This window comes from Engystomops pustulosus, chromosome 6, assembly GCF_040894005.1.
Source record: "Engystomops pustulosus chromosome 6, aEngPut4.maternal, whole genome shotgun sequence".
Classification (NCBI taxonomy): Eukaryota; Metazoa; Chordata; class Amphibia; order Anura; family Leptodactylidae; genus Engystomops; species Engystomops pustulosus.
Window position 1 is genome coordinate 25,122,902 of NC_092416.1, and position 21,950 is coordinate 25,144,851.

At 39.3% G+C, this 21,950-nt stretch overlaps 1 protein-coding gene across 1 annotated transcript in view; it reads right to left on the bottom strand.

The window, feature by feature from the left end:
• The window catches only part of LOC140134674 (Friend leukemia integration 1 transcription factor-like), a 33,202-nt gene extending 13,586 nt beyond the window's left edge, over positions 1 to 19,616 (bottom strand). Inside the window, exon 1 of the mRNA XM_072155159.1 lies at positions 19,491 to 19,616. Within this exon, the coding sequence (XP_072011260.1) occupies positions 19,491 to 19,508 (18 nt within the window). The 5' untranslated portion in view covers positions 19,509 to 19,616. The remainder of the gene's footprint in view (positions 1 to 19,490) is intronic.
• Positions 19,617 to 21,950: the final 2,334 nt, after the last annotated feature.

The window sequence follows — 21,950 nt, forward strand, 5'->3', positions numbered from 1 at the left end:
CTGTGCTGCTAGTGATGTGTTCTTCCCTACCCTAACCCTGAAATCCTCTGTGCTGCTGGCGCCCCCTTCCTTTTTTATTGTGTCTTACTGTCAGGTTATTGCTCTCTACAAGAGCTTTTCCCTGAAATACTCTGTGCTGCTGTGGCTCCTGCTCCTACAGATAGGACCTCATAAGAAATCTGCATATCCCTCTCCTGAATTAATCTCTGCTGCTTGGGGTCAAAATATAACCCTCAAATAGCGACCTCCCCATAAGATCAACACAATCCTCTCCTGACATCCTCTGTGCTGCTGGGACCATTTCCTCCAAGTAAGTCTCAATTAGTGATGTCACACAAAGGACACACACACCTCTCCATCTATATCAGGAGGTTCCTGCTTCCTTTATCATGGACTACAAGATTAGCACACTCCTGAAATACTCTGTGCTGCAGCCATCCCTTATTTTTCCTCTATGTAAATTTCAATCTGTGACCTCTCACAAAAAGAACACAATCCTCTGGATGGAGATCAGGACCTCCCATCTTCTTTTAATATGAGAAGCCCTCCTTAAGATCGGCACACGTTTCTCCTGAAATACTCTGTGCTGCAGTGGTTCCTTATGTTTTTCCGCTATCTGTGACCTCTCACATAATATAGACAGTCCCTGGATTTACATTGAGATGTCCCAATGCCTTTAACAATGTGTACCATCCCTCAAAATAAGCACACCCCTCTCCTGAAATACTCGGTGCTGCAGTGGTCCCTTATCCTTTCTCTATGTGATACTCAATCAGTGACCTCTCACATAATAAAGGCAGTCTCTGGACTTACATTGAGATGTACCCACTCCTTTAACTATGTGTGACATCCCTCAAGATGAGCACTCTCCTCTCCTGAAATACTCTGTGCTGCAGCGGTCCCTTATCCTTCCTACTACTAAGGCTTTGGATTTACATGATAGGGGGGGGGGGGTGTCCTACTCCATTAACTAAAGTATGTGTGACCTCCCTTAAGATCAATATGCTCCCCCTGAAATACTCTGTGCTGCAGTGGTTCTCTATCTAATATTCAATCTGTGACCTCTTACATAATAGAGACACCCCCTGGATTTACATCGAAATGTACCCACTCCTTTAACTATGTGTGACATCCCTCAAGATGAGCACTTTCCTCTCCTGAAATACTCTGTGCTGCAGTGGTCCCTCTATACGTTAGTCTTGATCTGTGACCTCTCACTAACTGGACGCACATCCATTAGGATGTCACAGCATCAGCACTCTCCTCTCCTGAAATACTCTGTGCTGCAGTGGTCCCTCTATACGTTAGTCTTGATCTGTGACCTCTCACTAACTGGACGCACATCCATTAGGATGTCACAGCATCAGCACCATCCTCTCCTGAAATACTCTGTGCTGCTGTGGCTCCTGCTCCTACAGATAGGACCTCATAAGAAATCTGCATATCCCTCTCCTGAATTAATCTCTGCTGCTTGGGGTCAAAATATAACCCTCAAATAGCGACCTCCCCATAAGATCAACACAATCCTCTCCTGACATCCTTTGTGCTGCTGGGACCATTTCCTCCAAGTAAGTCTCAATTAGTGATGTCACACAAAGGACACACACACCTCTCCATCTATATCAGGAGGTTCCTGCTTCCTTTATCATGGACTACAAGATTAGCACACTCCTGAAATACTCTGTGCTGCAGCCATCCCTTATTTTTCCTCTATGTAAATTTCAATCTGTGACCTCTCACAAAAAGAACACAATCCTCTGGATGGAGATCAGGACCTCCCATCTTCTTTTAATATGAGAAGCCCTCCTTAAGATCGGCACACGTTTCTCCTGAAATACTCTGTGCTGCAGTGGTTCCTTATGTTTTTCCGCTATCTGTGACCTCTCACATAATATAGACAGTCCCTGGATTTACATTGAGATGTCCCAATGCCTTTAACAATGTGTACCATCCCTCAAAATAAGCACACCCCTCTCCTGAAATACTCGGTGCTGCAGTGGTCCCTTATCCTTTCTCTATGTGATACTCAATCAGTGACCTCTCACATAATAAAGGCAGTCTCTGGACTTACATTGAGATGTACCCACTCCTTTAACTATGTGTGACATCCCTCAAGATGAGCACTCTCCTCTCCTGAAATACTCTGTGCTGCAGCGGTCCCTTATCCTTCCTACTACTAAGGCTTTGGATTTACATGATAGGGGGGGGGGGGTGTCCTACTCCATTAACTAAAGTATGTGTGACCTCCCTTAAGATCAATATGCTCCCCCTGAAATACTCTGTGCTGCAGTGGTTCTCTATCTAATATTCAATCTGTGACCTCTTACATAATAGAGACACCCCCTGGATTTACATCGAAATGTACCCACTCCTTTAACTATGTGTGACATCCCTCAAGATGAGCACTTTCCTCTCCTGAAATACTCTGTGCTGCAGTGGTCCCTCTATACGTTAGTCTTGATCTGTGACCTCTCACTAACTGGACGCACATCCATTAGGATGTCACAGCATCAGCACTCTCCTCTCCTGAAATACTCTGTGCTGCAGTGGTCCCTCTATACGTTAGTCTTGATCTGTGACCTCTCACTAACTGGACGCACATCCATTAGGATGTCACAGCATCAGCACCATCCTCTCCTGAAATACTCTGTGCTGCAGTGGTCCCTCTTTCCTCTATGTTAGTCTTGATCTGTGACCTCTCACTAACTGGACGCACACCCATTAGGATGTCACAGCATCAGCACCATCCTCTCCTGAAATACTCTGTGCTACAGTGGTCCCTCTATCCTCTTGATCTGTGACCTCTCACTAACTGGACGCACATCCATTAGGATGTCACAGCATCAGCACCATCCTCTCCTGAAATCCTCTGTGCTGCAGTGGTCCCTCTATACGTTAGTCTTGATCTGTGACCTCTCACTAACTGGACGCACACCCATTAGGATGTCACAGCATCAGCACCATCCTCTCCTGAAATCCTCTGTTGTGCTGTGAGTGTCGCATAGATCCGTATCTTGTTCTTGTACAGTTCTGCAGCCCCATGTTACAGGAGCCGCTTTACAGAAACCGTCACTTCCCCTCATTGTGGATCGCAGCGCAGACAAAAATAGCCAAATGTGCAAAAACTGACGATTACTGAACAGATAGAAGGTTCCCTGGTAAACAGGAAGAGCGAGGAAACCACAAGCGCTCCTCTCCTGCCAGACCTGCGCCCCCGAGTCATATCAAGGTGATTGTGTCCCGGATGTAGCATCTGAAATTTATCATATCAAGAACCTGTGGATTTCGACATGACAAGACGTCATAAAGGGCTACTTCATCTTAGATGAGGCTCCTTTTGAAAGTGGAAACTGTCAGCAAGCAGGATAACTTCTGCTGACAGATCTTAATTCAAGTTTGTTTTCATAGCAACTAATGATTAGGCCATGGATTCCTGGCTTATAAATAATATTTAAAGGGTTAACCATGAGTTCTGTGCCCCCCAAGTGCAAAATTTCGAACAGGGTCGTCCGCCATTAATGCGCAATTTATAATACCAGTGCCTATATGTAATACTTGTCAAGGAGGCCTTTTGGCTCCCTCAAAGTATAAATTAAAAGTTTGATTAAAGTTTGATTTTTTAAGATCTGTCAACAGCATCTTACTGATAGTTTCCATGTAGCAACAGGAGGACTTTCCACTTTATGACAATGTAAAACCTGAATAATAAAGTAAAACAACATAAAAATCTATGAGGACACTATACAGGTGATGGGTTGTGAATATTCTCTGTATTAAGAATGAAGAAATGAATATAGTAGGTGTGATAACAGCAGCTTTCTGGTGGTTTCCACAGGAGGAAAATACTGAATAATGAGTAAAAAAAAAAAAAAAAACCTATTAAAGGAAATCATGAAAATCCATCCTGATAAACCAGGGGCTCATTACTCATAGATCCAGGCACCAGGACTGTGGTATCTTCTTATATTTGTTATCCCTGGCCTCCTTCCTTCTAAAATTATAGTAATGACCCAGAAGGGTTCTGGGGGGTGTTAACAGAGCTCCTCTGTGCTGCACCTTCACAGGCTGTTACAATGTCTCACACTTTGTACTTGCCCCCCTCCCACTGTATGAGAATATAACAGGAAGAGGGAGGTGGGAAGTACTAAGGGAGCAGGTGGTGGGGGTTGAGACATTGTAACAGCCTGCAAAGAGGGGCTCTGGTACCACCCCCAGAGCTCCTCAGCTCATTAGCATGATTTTAAAAGTTGGTTATAGAAAGAGGGAGGCAATGGATGACTAATATAAGAATATTACCACAGTCACAGTACCTGGATCTAAAAGTAGAAGTCCCTGGTTTATCATGATGGATTTTCATGGTAGATTTCCACCCCTTAACACTCACTGACGGATATATCCGTCATGAGCTATTAAGGATGTATGAAGAGTACTCACGGGCTGAGCCCTCTTCATACAGATATGGGGTTTGCTGCATATTGAAGCAAACACCCATCGCTGACGCACGTGATCGGTCTTAACCCCTTGATTGCTGCCGTCTTGGTTGAGATCGCCACTCCTTGTGATGTCATCGGAGAGCGCAGATCAGTTGCCACGATAGCCTTGGGTCTTCATCAGACCCGAGGCTGTATGGTTTCTGAAGATTCATTACAATGAGCCAGTGGCCCACTGTAATGAATCCTATGTAAAAACGCCAAATATACTGCAATACAGTAGATACAATCTGACCATCTAGGGCAGTGGTGGCAAACCTATGGCAGTTAATGGTAAATAAGTGGATTTCTGTTGTAGTTTGGGCACTCAGTCTCTAGAAGGTTCGTCATTACTGATCTAGGGTTAAAGAAGGTCTAAATAATGGTAAAAAAAAAAACAAAAAACAAAGTTGAAAAAAAAAATTCAAAATTCAAATCACCCCCCCCCTTTCCCTAGAACTCATATAAAACTAAATAAACTGTAAAAATCACAAACATACCAGATATTTATCTTTCAAAATATAAAAACAGTTATTCCTGGCGGTGAACCTCAAAGCGCCCAAATATCTGAAACATAATTTTATAAAAAGTGGTCAAAAGGTCACATAGTCCGTAAAATGGTAGCAATGAAAATGTCAGCTTATCTTGCAATAAATGACCCTCACACAGCTCCGTAAAGCAAGGTATGAAAAAGTTATTAGCGTCAGAAGATGGAAAAAAAATTACCATATATACTCGAGTATAAGCCTAGTTTTTCAGCACAAAAAAATGTGCTGAAAAACCCAAACTCGGCTTATACTCAAGTAAAAAAAATATAGGTTTTACCAGGTTTTTGTGGTAAAATTAGGGGCCTTGGCTTATACTTGGGTCGGCTTATACTCAAGTATATACCGTATTTTTTTCCCCGTACACATTGTTTTAATGTGTGAAAATGTATTACAACACAATAAAACCTGTATAAATTTGGTATCACTGTGATCATACCAAACTAAAGACTAAAGTAGACGCATCATTTGGAACGTACATTGAAAGTTGTAAAAACTGAGCCCTCAAGAAAGTGACACAAATGCTTTTTTCCACCAATTTCACCACATTTGGAATTTTTTTCCAGCTTCCCGGTACATGGCACGGAATAATAAATAACGTAATTGAGAAGTAAAAATTTGTTAATTTGTTACGCAGATAATAAGCCCTTACACAGCTCTGTGCACAGAAAAATGTAAAAGTTATAGATTTTGGAAAAATTAGCAAAAAAAGGCTGTGTCCTTAAGGCCTCTTGCACACTAGCGTTGCGTTTCACGTGCGGGTGCAATGCGTGAAAAACTGACGTTTTTGCTGCGTTTTTGTTGCATTTTTGTTCGCGTTTTTTTGCGTTTTCGTTGCGTTTTTCACGCGCGTTTTTTTAAGTCAATGGGACTTTTTCAAAGGGACCAAGGTTCGGGAATAAAATGTTTTATTTAATTGAAAAATAATGTCTTCTGATAAGTTGCAAACATCTGCGATCTATTCTTCACTGTTCCGCGCGCGTATATTATCTCCCGACAATTTAGCAGATGTGAAGAACAGTGAAGAATAGAATAAAAACAGTGAACACAGTGAACACAGGATCATTTAAGATAAAAACACAGTGCAGAACACAGTGCAGAATAGATTACAGATGTTCGGCACATCTGCTTACTTGTCGGGAGATACGCGCGGAGCGGTGCGAACAAAATAGCATGTGAAGAACAATATATATGTGTGTAAAGAACACATTGCAGATGTTTCCATACATCTGCAATGTCTTCTTCACACATATATATTGTTCTTCACATGCTATTTTGTTCGCACCGCTCCGCGCGTATCTCCCGACAAGTAAGCAGATGTGCCGAACATCTGTAATCTATTCTGCACTGTGTTCTGCACTGTGTTTTTCACTTAAATGATCCTGTGTTCACTGTTTTCACTGTGTTCACTGGTTTTATTCTATTCTTCACTGTTCTTCATTGTGTTTTTTTAATTAAATGATCGTTCGCGAGCAGGGGAAATACTGTTATACTGGTCACCTAGCAACCCTTACGTTTAAAACGCATTGCACTCGCATTGCACTTGCAATGTTTGCGAGTGCAATGCGTTTTTGATACGTCCCCATAGACTTGAATGGGGCGTGAAAAATGCGCGTGAATCGCAAAAATAGAGCATGCTGCGATTTTGACGCGCGTGCAAACGAACGCAAGCACGCGCGTTGAAAACCACGCAAATGGAGAAAGACCCATTGAATACAATGGGACAGAGTGCAATGCGAGTTCTGAGCGTCAAATGCACGCGCAGAACTCGCGCGTGAAAAACGCCAGTGGAGAAGGGGCCTAAGGGGTTAAAATAAGTGAAAACAGCAACAAAACACTGGAAATGTGTTACAACAAAGACAAAACGATGACATTGTTATGTCCATGAACAGCATCTTACTGACAGTTTCTGAATAGCTGAAGAAGGGCTACGGTAATGTACAAACTGCACAAGAAAGTGAAAGAACAAACTAAAAAGGCAAAACTTAACATAGATGACGGATTAGTAATCTGTTCTCCATAAACAGAGACTAAAGTATGTGACAACAGTGACAAGGGAGATATACTGTATAGAGTGAAAAAGTAACTTAAAATAAGTTAGAATGTTGCAAAAATATATAACAATTATAGCAATTATGTATTAGAGTTCCATGTGATTTTCAGATCCATCAGCAGCAACTTACTGACGGTTTCTATGTAGTAATACGAGGTCTTTCTTACTTTTGATGGGGTAAAAACTAAATACCATATACACTCGAGTATAAGCCGACCCAAGTATAAGCCGAGGCCCCTAATTTTACCTGGTAAAACCTATATATTTTTTACTCGAGTATAAGCCGAGTTTGGGTTTTCAGCAAATTTTTTTGTGCTGAAAAACTAGGCTTATACTCGAGTATATATGGTAATAAGCAGAACAACATAAAAATGGATACATGTGATGTATTGTGTATCTGATCTCAATAAATATGTTAAGTATAATACTGTAGAAAAGATGGCAACAGAAGCTTGCAGGAAGTTTCCAGAGGGAATGCAGGCAGTTCCCGGGTTACATACATGAAAGGTTCAATAGGTTTGTTCTTAAATTGAATTTGTATGTAAGTCGAAACTGTATATTTTATCATTGTAGAACCAGACAAAAATTTTTTTGCCCCAGTGACAATTGGAGTTTCAAAATTTTTTGCTGTAATGGGACCGAGGATTATCAATAAAGCTTCATTACAGACACATTACAGCTGATCATTGCAGTCTGGGACTATAGTAACATCCAGAGAGCTTCATTAGAAGGGGTAGAGGGGTCCGTCTTTAACTAGGGGTCGTCTGTAAGTCGGGTGTCCTTAAGTAGGGGACCACCTGTATACTGAATAGTGTGAAAAAAGTCATTGAAATAACATAAAATAGCAGCGAAAAAAATGTATTAATAGCAGAAATTAGAAATACGTGTGATATTTAGACCCATCAAACGCACCTCACTGATCGTTTTTACATATACAAAGGAGGTTTTTCTACTTTGGTTGATGTAAAAACTGAACAATAAATTAAAACAACAAAAAAATATCAATGAAGACATAATACAGGTGGCGGACCGTAAATCTGCTGTCTATAAGGAGATGACGGCTACAGCGGATGTGATAACAGCAGATTGCTGATGGTTTCCAGATGGGAAAATGCTGTACCTAAAAATATGTGAAAACAGCAAAAAAAAAAAACCCACAGACATCAGTTACAATGATGCTAAATTTTAGGCAAACTACTAGGACCCCTCTAGCAGGTGACTGGGGGAGGCTCAGGAGGTGGATGGTGACTTATGGGAGATTTTTGTTACTTATTCAGAAATAGGAATCAATTCTATGTATCAGCGATCTGGAAAGAGATCAGACATCATGTGACCCAGCTACGAAATCTGAATAACCACAAGAGCCGCCCCACCCGAGCCTCACCCTGCCACAACGACATCTGCCTGATGTCACCCATAGCAAGGGTTGGAAGCAACCGTAGCCATGGACATGGACTGATTCATATCGCCCCATCATAATTATATCACCCCAAGCACCCCGTCACAGGGAACATTCTAAATTAGAATTTGGAATTTTAGAGATTCTGGATTTAATGCAGAAAACTTGGATGATGTCACCCAAACAACTCAAACTACTATTTGGAGTTAGAAAAATAATTTAGGAAGTTTGATGTCAAAATTTTAAATTTAAAATATTAGAATTTTGAATTTAAGAGATAAAAATTGCAATTTTTATCATGACCCGGCATAATGTTCAGTGAGGTTACCTTTCCCAGGTAGTGACCTGTTACCTGAATAAAAATGTGGAATTTTAGAGAAATCAAATTTAGAATTTTAGAGATTAAAATAGAATTTAGAATGTTTGAGACTAGTATAAGAATTTTCAGCAAGACCAGCAGATTAGACTTTGAGAAAGTAAGTTGATGTTGCAGATATCATCCAGCTTTCCCAAGTACTGACCTGTCACCTGGATTTTATATGTATCATTTTAGAGATTAAATCTAACACCAGGATGAAGGATTGTAAACCAAGCACACTGATATACCGGTGTGCCCCCTCTGGTAGGATCTTCTCAGCTTTGAGCTTCTTATGTCCTTTTTTTTTAAATAAATGCTTTACACATTATGCAAATGAGCCTGAGGGGCTCCATTAACACCTATGGAGCCCGTTGCCCCTCTGGCTCATTTGCATAATTAAAAAAATAAAAAATGTAACCAGGGAATAAAAAGCTAAAACAAGATCCTGCCAGAGGTGACACATACCAGTAAGTCAGCGTGCTTTGCATCCTGGTGGAAGATGTCCTTTAAAATTAGAATTTTGAGCATAATCAGACAGGTGAAACTTTGGTAAGGTCAGGTGATGTTGCCCATATAAATCCGCTTTACCAGACACTAACCTGCCACAAAAAAACATAATTTAGAATGGTAGAGATTAGAATTAGAATGAAGGTTTTTTTTCAGATTAAAATTAGAATTTGGAATTTTGGAGTGCAAAATCACAAATTCTTTGTGTGTTGTTAGCCAGTGGTTAAATAGTTAAAAAGCTGGAATCCTCAGTTGTTGATACCTATTATTGGTTAATGATTTCCAAGCTTTCCACACTTCATCAGGCATCGGGTATAACAATACATCTGAATAAAACACATTGGGGCTTATTTACTAGGGGTCTGCAGATCACACTTTTGGTCGGATTTTCCGACGTTTTTGGGTTTTGCCCGACTGAAAAGGGTATTTAACAGGCGATTGTGTCGCACGCGATCGGGCTGTGGCGTAGCTGCACCGGCTTTCATGCTACAGAAATCGGGGGGCGTGGCCTTGGACAATCCGACAGATTCGGAATGAGCGCCGGATTTAACTTACAAAATGGGGCAGATTTACTTACCCGGTCCATTCGCGATCCAGCGGCGCGTTCTCTGCGCTGGATTCGGGTCCAGCCGGGATTTAATAAGGTAGTTCCTCTGCCGTCCACCAGGTGGCTCTGCTGCGCTGAAAAGCATCTGAACGTGCTGGAATTCACCGCCTCGAGCTGAGTGAAGGTAAGCGCGTCCCGAGCGACACATTTTCCGTTCTTAAATGCGGCGGTTTTTCCGAATCCGTCGGGTTTTCGTTCGTCCACGCCCCCCGATTTCCGTCGCGCGCATGCCAGTGCCGATGCGCCACAATCCGATCGCATGCGCCAAAATCCTGGGTCAATTCAGGTACAATCGGCGCAAATCGGAAATATTCGGGTAACACGTCGGGGAAACGTGAATTGGACCCTTAGTAAATGACCCCCACTGTGTTTCATCCAATGCACTTACATGCACCGGGAAGAAGAAGGGAACTCCGGTGGACCAGAGCGGGGAAGCGACACATGCAGGATATCGGGCGCACAATCTTAATGAATCGCGGCAGAGAGCATTATCGTCAGACAATGCACCTTCGGGGAACGCGTCAGGACAGGTAAGTAAATGAGCCCCGTTTTATACACAGCAGGAGGCAGTATTACTATGGATGATGGGACATGAAAGAACACAGAACGATCCATGTGAGGAGAAGAGTAAACACTAATAGTAGTAGATCCTGTAGAACATTAGGGTGTGATGGGTTTATTGCTCCATGGCTGTGATGTTACTAGTGTTTACTCTTCTTAGGCTAAGTTCACACTACCTTGTCAACCTCCGTTCCTTAGGCTAAGTTCACACTACCGTTCAAGCCTCCATTCTTTATCTCCATTAAAAATAGTAAAGAACGGAGGTTTAACGTATCAATTAAAAATCCCCTTGACATCAATGTAAATATTTTGTCATCCCTTAGGTTCCATCTGGACAGGTATCCGTTATCCATGCATTCTATTTGGACAGCAAAAAAAATGACGGAGGCTGCAGTACATTTTCTTCGTTTGAAAAAAAACACATGGATTATGGATACTTGTCTAATTGAACATATCGGATAACGTAAAATTTACATTGACGGATACGTTAAAACTCCGTTCTTTACCTTTTTTTAACGGAGGTAAGGAACAGAGATTTGAATGGTAGTGTGAACTTAGCCTTATATCCGTTAAAAAAGCAAAGAACTAAGGTTTAAGGCATCAGTTGTCAATTTTAAATTTTGTCCAACTGAAAAGAAAACGCATGGATAACGGATGCTATTACTTTTACATTGAAGTCAATGGGAGACGGATAGTCAGAAACCGTATCAGTAATTACATCAGATAGAGAGATAGAAGAAGTTGTCTTATACCTGACACCTGATGAAGAGACCTGAGTAGTCTCGAAACTTTGTAACTATCACCAACCTGTTTAGTTAGTATCAACAACTGAGGATTGTCATTTTTATTTAGATATTACAATAACCATTTAGAGTCTGGGAAAGTTGGATGATGTTGTCCATATCACTCAGCTTTCCCAGATATTGACACTGAGTCAGAAATTACAATTTTTAGACATTACTGCCAGTTCCCATCTGCATTCTGGGTTCCTTTTTTTGGTTACCATTAATAACAGATCCATTTTTCCCAATGTTTTCAATGGACTTATAATGGTGTCAGTATCTGTTTTTACCTTCCGCTAGGACTTCCACGTTTGAGTGAATAGTTGGAAGTGAGCGGCTGAAATTTCTTTTTTCATCTGAAGTAACGGAAGGCTAACGGAACACTCCTTCCCTTCCTTTTTTTAACAGTGCTTTCAATGGATGACAGAAAGAGGAAAAAAGAATGATTTATTGTATTTTTTTTCATATGTTACTGAGGGACATCACTGTGACTACTGACTATTGTGGGACATTACTGTGACTGCTGGATACTGGGGGCATCACTGTGACAACTGGCTACTGGGGGCATCACTGTGACTACTGGGGGCATCACTGTGACTAATGGCTGCTGGGAACATCACTGTGACTGCAGGCTACTGGGGGAAGCAATGTGACTATAGGCTACGGGGGGGCATTACTGTGAACGCTAGCTACTGTGGACATCACTATGATTGCAGAAGGCTAATATGCCATATTCAGGGATCTGGGAAAGTAGGGTGACATAGTCTGTGACAGCTGTAACGGCAGCATCACCCAGCTTTCCTTTAAACCACTATTACTATGTTATAAGGGAAGCACTTTCTATGACATCCTGGGGATCTGGACACAAAAATGGACAATCTCAGTTGAATAAAAGAATAAATGAAAGTTTCTGGTTTGGGGGATATCTATACGTGTGTGCAGATCCTGCATTCCTCTGGGTACAGGCCTCTCCCTGATTGTGGAGGGTGGGGTGCTGGGTGCAGGGGGGGGGATACTCCGGATACTGGGACGGAAATTTCCTACCGTCTGGAGCTGCAGATAAGAGCCGGTTATCACAATGGACACACAACTTCCTGTGCTGGGAGAAGATGTGTGGTGAGCGCCCTCCAGACTGGGACACACAGTCCTGATAAGGGGGGCCGCAGAGAGCCGTGCACTACAAATCCCAGCAAAATAATAGTCACATGGATGGAGAACCCCTTTAAGTATTCAGCAATTACCTTATGAGCAATTCCCCAATATAATTGTTTTGAAATATGTACAATTTCTATATACAAGAGTGGGGTTCCATGGCCCGGGACCCCAAAATATCACTAAAGAATTTGCAGTCAACATTTTCAGGATCTCTGCTTGCTGTCAGTTCATAAAACATTCTTGTCCAATGGCTAAAAACTGGTCCTGAACCAAAACTTGTCACAGCTCAGGATTTGTTACAATTGCATCCAGTCCAGACTGCTACATTGTACTTCACTGATACATTCTAACACAGGAGATACCGATGGCCTAGACTAGACATAACTGTAACAAACCCTCAGCTGTGACAAGTAATACTGAATAAAAAAGGAAAATCTTACCATAAGCTCCTGATTGCACAAGGTGTGAACAAGGTCCTTCAAAGTCCACATCACTGTCACATATAGCAACCTGGTAAATTATTGTTACTGGGGCAGAAACCAGTAAAAAACCCCAGTGTGACCAAGTAGATGGGACCCAGACATCCTATTAGCACAGATCCGAAATATTCTGCTGACTGCAGCAATGCAGGGGTTAAAGGAGGAAGGAAATAGTTAATACCTGGAAATGCACTTGTGAACTGAAGGTGACTACACCTCCTATCATCTCATGTTACTGTGTGATGTATCTAAGCATGTGAGATTAAAAAAAAAAACAATCTTTTGAGCCCTGTATGCGCCCCAATATGTGTAATATAAATCGTTAAATTGTGTATTTAATCCTATCATGTGTGATACTGTCTGTAAAGCTGTGTATCTAAGCCTATCATGTGTGATACTGTCTGTAAAGCTGTGGATCTAAGCCTATCATGTGTGATACTGTCTGTAAAGCTGTGTATCTAAGCCTATCATGTGTGATACTGTCTGTAAAGCTGTGTATCTAAGCCTATCATGTGTGATACTGTCTGTAAAGCTGTGTATCTAAGCCCATCATGTGTGGCAGTGTCTGGTGAGATGTGTATCTAAGCCTATCATGTGTGGCACTCTATGGTAAATTATGTGTCTAAGCCCTACATACAGGGGTATAACTACAGTGGTAGCAGCCATAGCAGCTGCTCTGGGGCCCACCGTGTCAGGGGGCCCCAGAATCCAACCTGCCACAGTAAAGAATGGAGGATGTGCACCATTATATACATATTATACTGCACATTGTACAGATTAATATGTATATAACAGTGCACATCTTCCATAGTACATGAGAAATGTTGGGGGAGGGGATTGCAGGACTGTTGATCTCTCATCTTTCCCTTAAAGTGTGTATATACTGGATGTATATGGTGGGGTGTAAGGAGTGTATATAATGTATGTGTGCGTATATGGTACTGTATTTATGTGTGTATATGCTACATGTGTGTATATCTGCTGTGTATATACTATATGTATGGGTTTTTATGCTGTATGGGTGTATATATGGTGTGAGGTGTGTATAGATAGGTATGTTTGTGTATATATACTGTATATGTGTATATGGTACTGTATGTATGTGTGTATATGCGGTATGTGTGTGTATATATGGTGTGTATACACTGTATGTATGTTTGTTTATGCTGTATGTGTGAATATGGTGTGTTAATACTGTATACATGTGTGTACATATGGTGTGTATATACTGAATGTATACGTGTATAAATTTATATATGTGTGTTTAAATGCATGGATGTGTTTAAGAATGTATAAATGTGTGTGTATGAGGGTAGAACTGTATGTGTGTGTGTATATAAGTGTATAAATCTGGATGATTGTACACATGTGTGTATAGAAATAAGCGTCCCCTAGTCACACCCCTGCTTACAGGAGTTCAATACTGTCTGCTAAGTGTGTGAAACTGTATACGAGCTTCTGTACCTGAACCTGTTTGAGGAGAAGTTGACAGAAATTTGGAGAATTCCTTCTTTTTAAGAAGTAACACAGAAAAGCAATTTCACTTTAGTCCATCAAGCACGTCTATCCCTGAATAACGTTACCACCTATGGCCCCGCCCCTGCGGAGCACAGCAAATACTCAGTCAGGATTCTAACCAGCAATATCAAAGCAATAGTCTTCATTAAAAGACTATAACATTTCTCAGATCTCTGCTCCCTGTCAGTGAATGAGAAGAAGCTGCGAAACCTAATACTTCTCACAGCTGAGGACTTGTTACAATTGTAAGCCCTCTATGCCCCGGACTACGACATTATAGCAAATGATTATGATAACTGGGATATTTCTTTGCTGCTTAAGTGTTCTAAACTAGATATAGAGGTCTTCATTCTACAATGATTCGGCAGCACGGTGGCTCAGTGGTTAGCATTACAGCCTTGCAGCGCTGGGGACATGGGTTCAAATCCCAGGTCAACATCTGCAAAAAGTTTGTATGTTCTCTCTGTGTTTGTGTGGGTTTCCTCCAGGTCCTCCGGTTTCCTCCCACACTCCAAAACATACTTGTAGGTTGATTAGATTGTTAGTCCCGTTGGGACCGATTTGGCAAGCTCTGTGCAGCGCTGCATAATCTGTGTGCGTCTCAGGGGAGATCAAGTCATCTACTACATGTCTAGTAAAATATGAAAAAGGAGGTACAATTGAGTCCACTAAATAGCACTGACCAGTGCCAATCATTGGCAGGGAAAGAGTTGGCTCCGCCCATGACTCCTCGAGGCTCCTCCTCCTTCTTGGGAGTCAGGTTTGCACAGTAAATGAGAATCTGTGACGCGACAAGGAAAACTGCCGTTCACAAAAGTTCTCCAACCAATATGACTGAGCTAGAGCGATGCTGCAAAGAAGAACTGGGAAGAAATCCAGCCTCTAGATGTGCAAAGCTACTAGAGACATCCAACAAACAGCAGCTTAAGGTGGTCCTGCAAAGTACTGACTCAGGGGGATGAATATGAACGGATCACACAGTTTTCTGTGCAGCTCCATCTAAATTTCGGTATATACTGCCCGAAAAAATATCCCACCACTCACTATTCTTCTATTTGCTAAAGTGTTTTAATAGCTGTTCACACAATATATACAGAACGTGTTTCGGCTTATACGCATCAACGCGTTTCGGCTTATGCTTAAGCCTTTATCAACTGCAGCTAGGTATAAGCCGAAACGCGTTCTGTATATATTATGTGAACAGCGATTAAAACACTTCAGCAAATAGAAGAGAAGTGAGTGGCGGGATATTACTTTCGTACTGATATTTGGCGTTTATTCGTCTCTCCGCGTGCACCAACACCGACCTTGTTACTTGTATATACTGCCCTGCAGCAGCAGAAGGGTTAACGTCGCAGTCTTGAGTAAGCAGTTTCAGTAAATGGGAGGAGGTTGTGTGATCGCGGCGCTGAGGTTACACAACCCCAACTCCAACGTATAACACTACAACATCTGGGGCAGCACTACCGAAAGCGGCCACAGTGCGGGGGTTGTAAATAGATATCTATGGACAAATTGGCGCCATCTTGTACATAACCGCCATGTTTGACTTACTACATAGGACGTACACCTGCTCCATGTTGTGGCACTTGATATAGAGCTTCTTCATATGTATAGTACATCCATTACATAGTGATATAGCTGAGCTGAGTGTGTCCTGTGATACAGATGAGCTGAGTGTGTCCTGTGATACAACCCAAAGATATCAGCACTTTATATATGGTTATACACAGCACTGCATTAATTACATAGTAATGTAGCTGAGCTGAGTGTGTTCTGTGATACACCCAAAGATATCAGCACTTTATATATGGTTATACACAGCACTGCATCAATTACATAGTGATGTAGCTGAGCTGAGTGTGTTCTGTGATACAACCCAAAGATATCAGCACTTTATATATGGTTATACACAGCACTGCATTAATTACATAGTAATGTAGCTGAGCTGAGTGTGTTCTGTGATACACCCAAAGATATCAGCACTTTATATATGGTTATACACAGCACTGCATTAATTACAGTAATGTAGTTGGGCTGAGTGTGTTCTGTGACATAATCCAAGATATCAGCAAATTGTAAATGGATAAACACAGCACTGCATCAATTATTGAGTGATGTAGCTCTGCTGAGTGTGTCCTGTAACACAACCCATGCTAAGAGTGTTATATATCGTTATATACATCACTGCATCATATACCTAGATATGTAGCTGGGTTGAGTCTTTCATGTGACAATACTCAAAATATCAGAGCACATATATTGTTGATACAAATCTACAAAGCTCAAAGACACGATCAGCTCTGCTACACATGTAAATCTATTTTAGTAGTAGTTAGTAGTTTTGAGACACAGTTCCAAAAAGATAAATGACAAAGTCTTTACTGCTACATCTGCACCTGTAGAAATTGAATAAACAGATATATGTGTTGAATACATTCTCTAAAAATAGATATATAAAATGGAGATGTAGCAGTGCTGAGTTTGTCTAATGCCTCCACATCTTTCAGCATTAATATGCAATATAGTTATGTAGCAGTGCTGAGTTTGTCATTCGGCACCAGTCCAGGTAGGTAAAAGGTAAAACTACAGTTGTATCTGTTGTATGATTTTATGACACACACATCTGTATGATCCACTTCTGCCCCTAAAGGGTTAACCCCTCCCTTTCAGAACTTGCTGCACTTTGCGGAAATAGCAGCTTCCTCATACTACAAACTTGGCAAAAAACTGTTACTAAGTAGCATTTTCTCTTAAACAAGCCCCAACCCGAACCAGCAGTGACCCCAAAAATCACCGCAGAAATGTGGATCAGATATAGATATATTGCATCAAGTTTCCTTTATGCTTTTACTATATGTAACATATATCTCCTATCTATCTATCTATCTATCTCATACCTATCTATCTCATACCTATCTATCTATCTATCTATCTATCTATCTATCTATCTATCTATCTATCTATCTATCTATCTATCTCATATCTATCAAATATACCCTAGTGGCCTCTCTAGTTGAGGAGTAACTACAACTCTCAACATGCCCTGCCAGGGGTGTAGTTTTACCCCAGCAAAGAATGTTGAATATATCCGTCATTATGGCTGATAAAGAGGTCGGTTTTTCTATTAAATGGTACAATAAGATTGTTTTGTCCCCATCTACAAACATCGATAAATGAATAAAAGGTTAAAATAATAAACTATACAGATACATTTACCGAAAAGAAGATGAATAAACACATGATCAAATATATGAAAAAATAAAATGAAATCATCAAAACTTGAAGAAACTGTGACTATGAATAAAAATCATCGAATAGAATAAATGTATAAAAAGTAAAACAAATAAAAATGATAAAATGACGGGAAATGAAGATTAATCAAAATAATGGAATAGGTAGAAAACGTTTTGTTTAAAAAAAAATTGAGTAGATTTAAGTAGAAAATACATATGCAATTTTTTTTATAAGAAATGGTATATATTATTCATAGAAAAACAGTAATAACAAATATAACGTGTAGATACTGTATATGTAGTTAATTAATTGTATCAAATAAATATATGCACGTAACCAAATTATTGAACTGAATTAAAATATAAATATACAAATATATAATATAGTAAGATAAAAATGATCCAATAAATGCACCCGAAGCTCATAGAGATTGTATCCGCCGCCATCATCATCACTAATTTGTAGATAAACTTTTAGATTGCTAATCTTTTAATGTAACCAAAAATATTACAGCTTCATCCACAAATTCTAACAAACCATGAAAAAACCTGCTCTTATGTAAAGACGATTCAACATAGAGAAAACTGCAGTATAATAATAATAAAAGAAATCAAAATACATAAAATATATAGAAAGAAGGAAAGGCAAAAACAAGTGTAAAACTGATACAAATGCAGAAGAATCTGAGAATATACTGAACACGTGTATATATGTTCTATCTATCTACTATCTATCTACTTTATATCTATGTTTCTTTATGTCTGTTTTATATGTGTGGGTGTAATGTACTATACACACAAATATTCTGAATATCGATAGACATGTAGTATATTATTGTTTATGTATATTATTACATCCATCTATTTATATCTATAAACAAACATATATGAAATGATAGCAAAAATGACAAGTTCTTCCTTTTTCAATATTTAGTATTATTCTCAAATTCGAATATTAATACTTTTTGTTATATACCTTACTATACTATAATCTGTATATAAAATTATTTCATATTATGGAATTAATTGCTTGAATAATAATAATAAAAATAATAATTATTATAATTGGTAATAGTAGTAGTAACACTATTATTATTCCTTCATATTCTTTATTCCGTTTATGCTGTTAGGAATTTTATATATATATATTCTTTGTTTTATTATTATTATTATTATTATTATTATTATTATTATATTTTTAATAATTGACACTAAAAAATCTTTAGAAAATATAGACACATTTATGCAACAATAAAACAGGATATAGTATCATATAATATAGAATTAAATATTATGCAATATAATATAAGGAAAATAATAGAATATAACATGCAATGTATGAAGTCATGATAATAAGATCAGTGTAGCTCCATATGTGACCCCTCCCTGTAGACCTCCATGTAAGGGGTGGAGGTGTCCTGTGACTCACCTGGTGTCCTGATCTCTGGCCTCCTCCATCCCTGATCCTCCTATCACCCACCTGTTTGCCCCCAGGATCCTGATCCCCCTGGACTTTCGCTCCCTTCTCGTCCAGTGGCAGCAGGTGGTAGATGCAGCCCCCCTTTCATGTTGACCCCCCATGTGTCTGTTGTGGGTCCCCCCATCCTGCTCCCAGGTCCCAGCTCTGAGCTCTAGATCTGGAGGTTTTGCTGGTTGTTATTTAAGCTGAGACATGAACCACTAAAGGAAGAGGAAATCTGGTACCAAAAGGAAAGAGTGGGGGCTCCAGGGCTGAGTGTCAGAGGGGAAGAAGGAAGGGGGTGGCTGCAGTCTCTGGTGTCCGGCTCCTGGGGGCCCCCCTGCAGCCCCAGCATCACCTACCTTGATGGTGCAGTCCATGTCACCAGGTGTGGGGCTGAGGAGCCTCAGGAGGAGGCCATGTCCAGGTGAGCTTGTGCAGCAGAGCTGGGACCAGGCTGGGTGTGAGGCTGTTGCTGCTGCTCTCTCACTGTGTCCCCTCTTTTTGGGGAAGTGATGTCACTTTGGTTTCCTTCTTGGTGACAGATGTTCATGAAAAAAATGAAACTTCAGCTGCAAAACTTCAGTCCTGAACCAGCAGCTCAGAAGAAGGAGAAAGCAGAGGAGAAGCCAGGGAGAGACTTCACCAAAACTTCTGCCAGCAGGTGGAAAGGAGAGACCCCACAAGGATGGGGTGGAGGGTGCTGGGGAAGGAAAGGGGTAATGGAGGGTCCTACATCAGCTGCCCGCAGCTCAACAGGCAGGAGGGATGGGGTCTGCAGGTGTATGGGGGGGTTGGGACCCTTAACTTCTACAGTCTCTGGGCTAATGGTAATAATACTCATATTATTACTACTAATGCAAAAATATAGCTACTACTGATTATCATATTAATACTATTGATCATATGCATATATTACTACTACTGAACATACTCATTGTACAACAAATACTAATAGTAATATTACTCATATTGATAGGACTATCACTGATTACCATATTAATACCACTGAATATACTCATATGACTCATAGTACTACCAATACTCATATTGCTACTACTGGAAATAATATCACTACTTCTTATAACACTCATTTTACTACTATTACTGAACATACTCATATTACTACAACTACTGACTGTAAAAATAGTAATAGTACTGATAATACTCATTACTAATAATACTGACGATGCTTATATTTGTACTACTGATAATCAACTTCTAATCATATTACTACTTCTTAAAATAATAATTTTACTCAAAATTATAACAACACAAAAATAATAATAGTAATTATATATTAATAATACTTATTAATATTAGTAATACTAATTATAATACTAATTATTGTACTAATAATAATATATTATTGCTTCTAAGATTAAACATTATTTTTCAAAGCTACTTCTGATGTTACTACAACTATTAATGGCACTAATACCCATTTGGATAGGGCACCAAATGATAATACTCATGTTACTACTACTACTTATGCCATTGAAGATACTTTTCATTTTGTTATTATTACTACTGATAATACTCTATTACTACTACTCATATTTATAATAATACCCACACAATACTACATTTACTACTACTCACATTACTACATATAATAATGTTAATAATAATACTGCTGATAATCTATTTTAAACTACACTTAAATCAATATACAAAAAATACTTATATTACTACAAATTTTACAATATTACCATTTTAAATATTATGATAATTATAGCACTAATAATACTCATTTTACTATTGATACTAATTTTACTCATATTATAAATGGTATTACTTAACCAATGGCAATGGAGCTACTGATATTATATTACTACTGGTATTAATATATTTTTATGTAAATATATTTTTAAATACGTTATACAGAGGCATAACAGCTGCTACACATATAAGTGGCAGTAATAGTGGTGATAAACAGAATTCTAATAATATCACTGCTGCTAGTAATTATACTTCTGTTATTCCCACTGATTACTACTACTTATAATATTTACTACTGTTGCAATCTCTTCTAGTACTAATACTACTGATGCTGATACTACCACTAATACTACTAAAAGTATTATTATTAATACTAATTCTAATAATATGGCTGCTACTACTAATGTAATGTACTAATGTCATATTAATACAACTACTACTAATAATGTGTATACTAATAATGTGAATAATCATATTATTACTACCACAAACACTACTAAAATAGTCTTATTACTACTACTCCTACTAATAGAATGGCTACTATTACTAATGTAGTACTATTACACCATTGTTAACAATCATGTTACTACTAAAACTAATAATTATGCTACTAATGTACACAAATTTGTTGTTGGAACAGTGTTGGAATTTGGAAAATTTTAATTAAACAAAACTACTTATACTACTACTGTTAATAATCACATTGTTACTACAAATTCTGATGTACTTTATGGTGCAAACATATAAAAAATAAGGAATAAAAAGGCACAGAAGTGGTTATATTACATTGTACTGTAATTCTATGTTTCTTTTATTCATACCACTGATAATTATACTGTCATTAATCATATTATTTGTTACTGGTACTTCTAAGAATTACTACATGCAGAAACCATAATACTACAATTACTCCTTAAAAAAAGAATCCTATTTACATAATCTGGAATTTTATTAAATCCCAAATTGGATAGGAATACTCAGAATAAACACAGTGCAAGCCACACCCACTGTCACATCCAAGGCCACTCCTGCCAGTTCTGGGCGGGGCTTTCACTATTACTACTACTTAAGGCTAAGTTCACACTACCCTTCTAACCTCC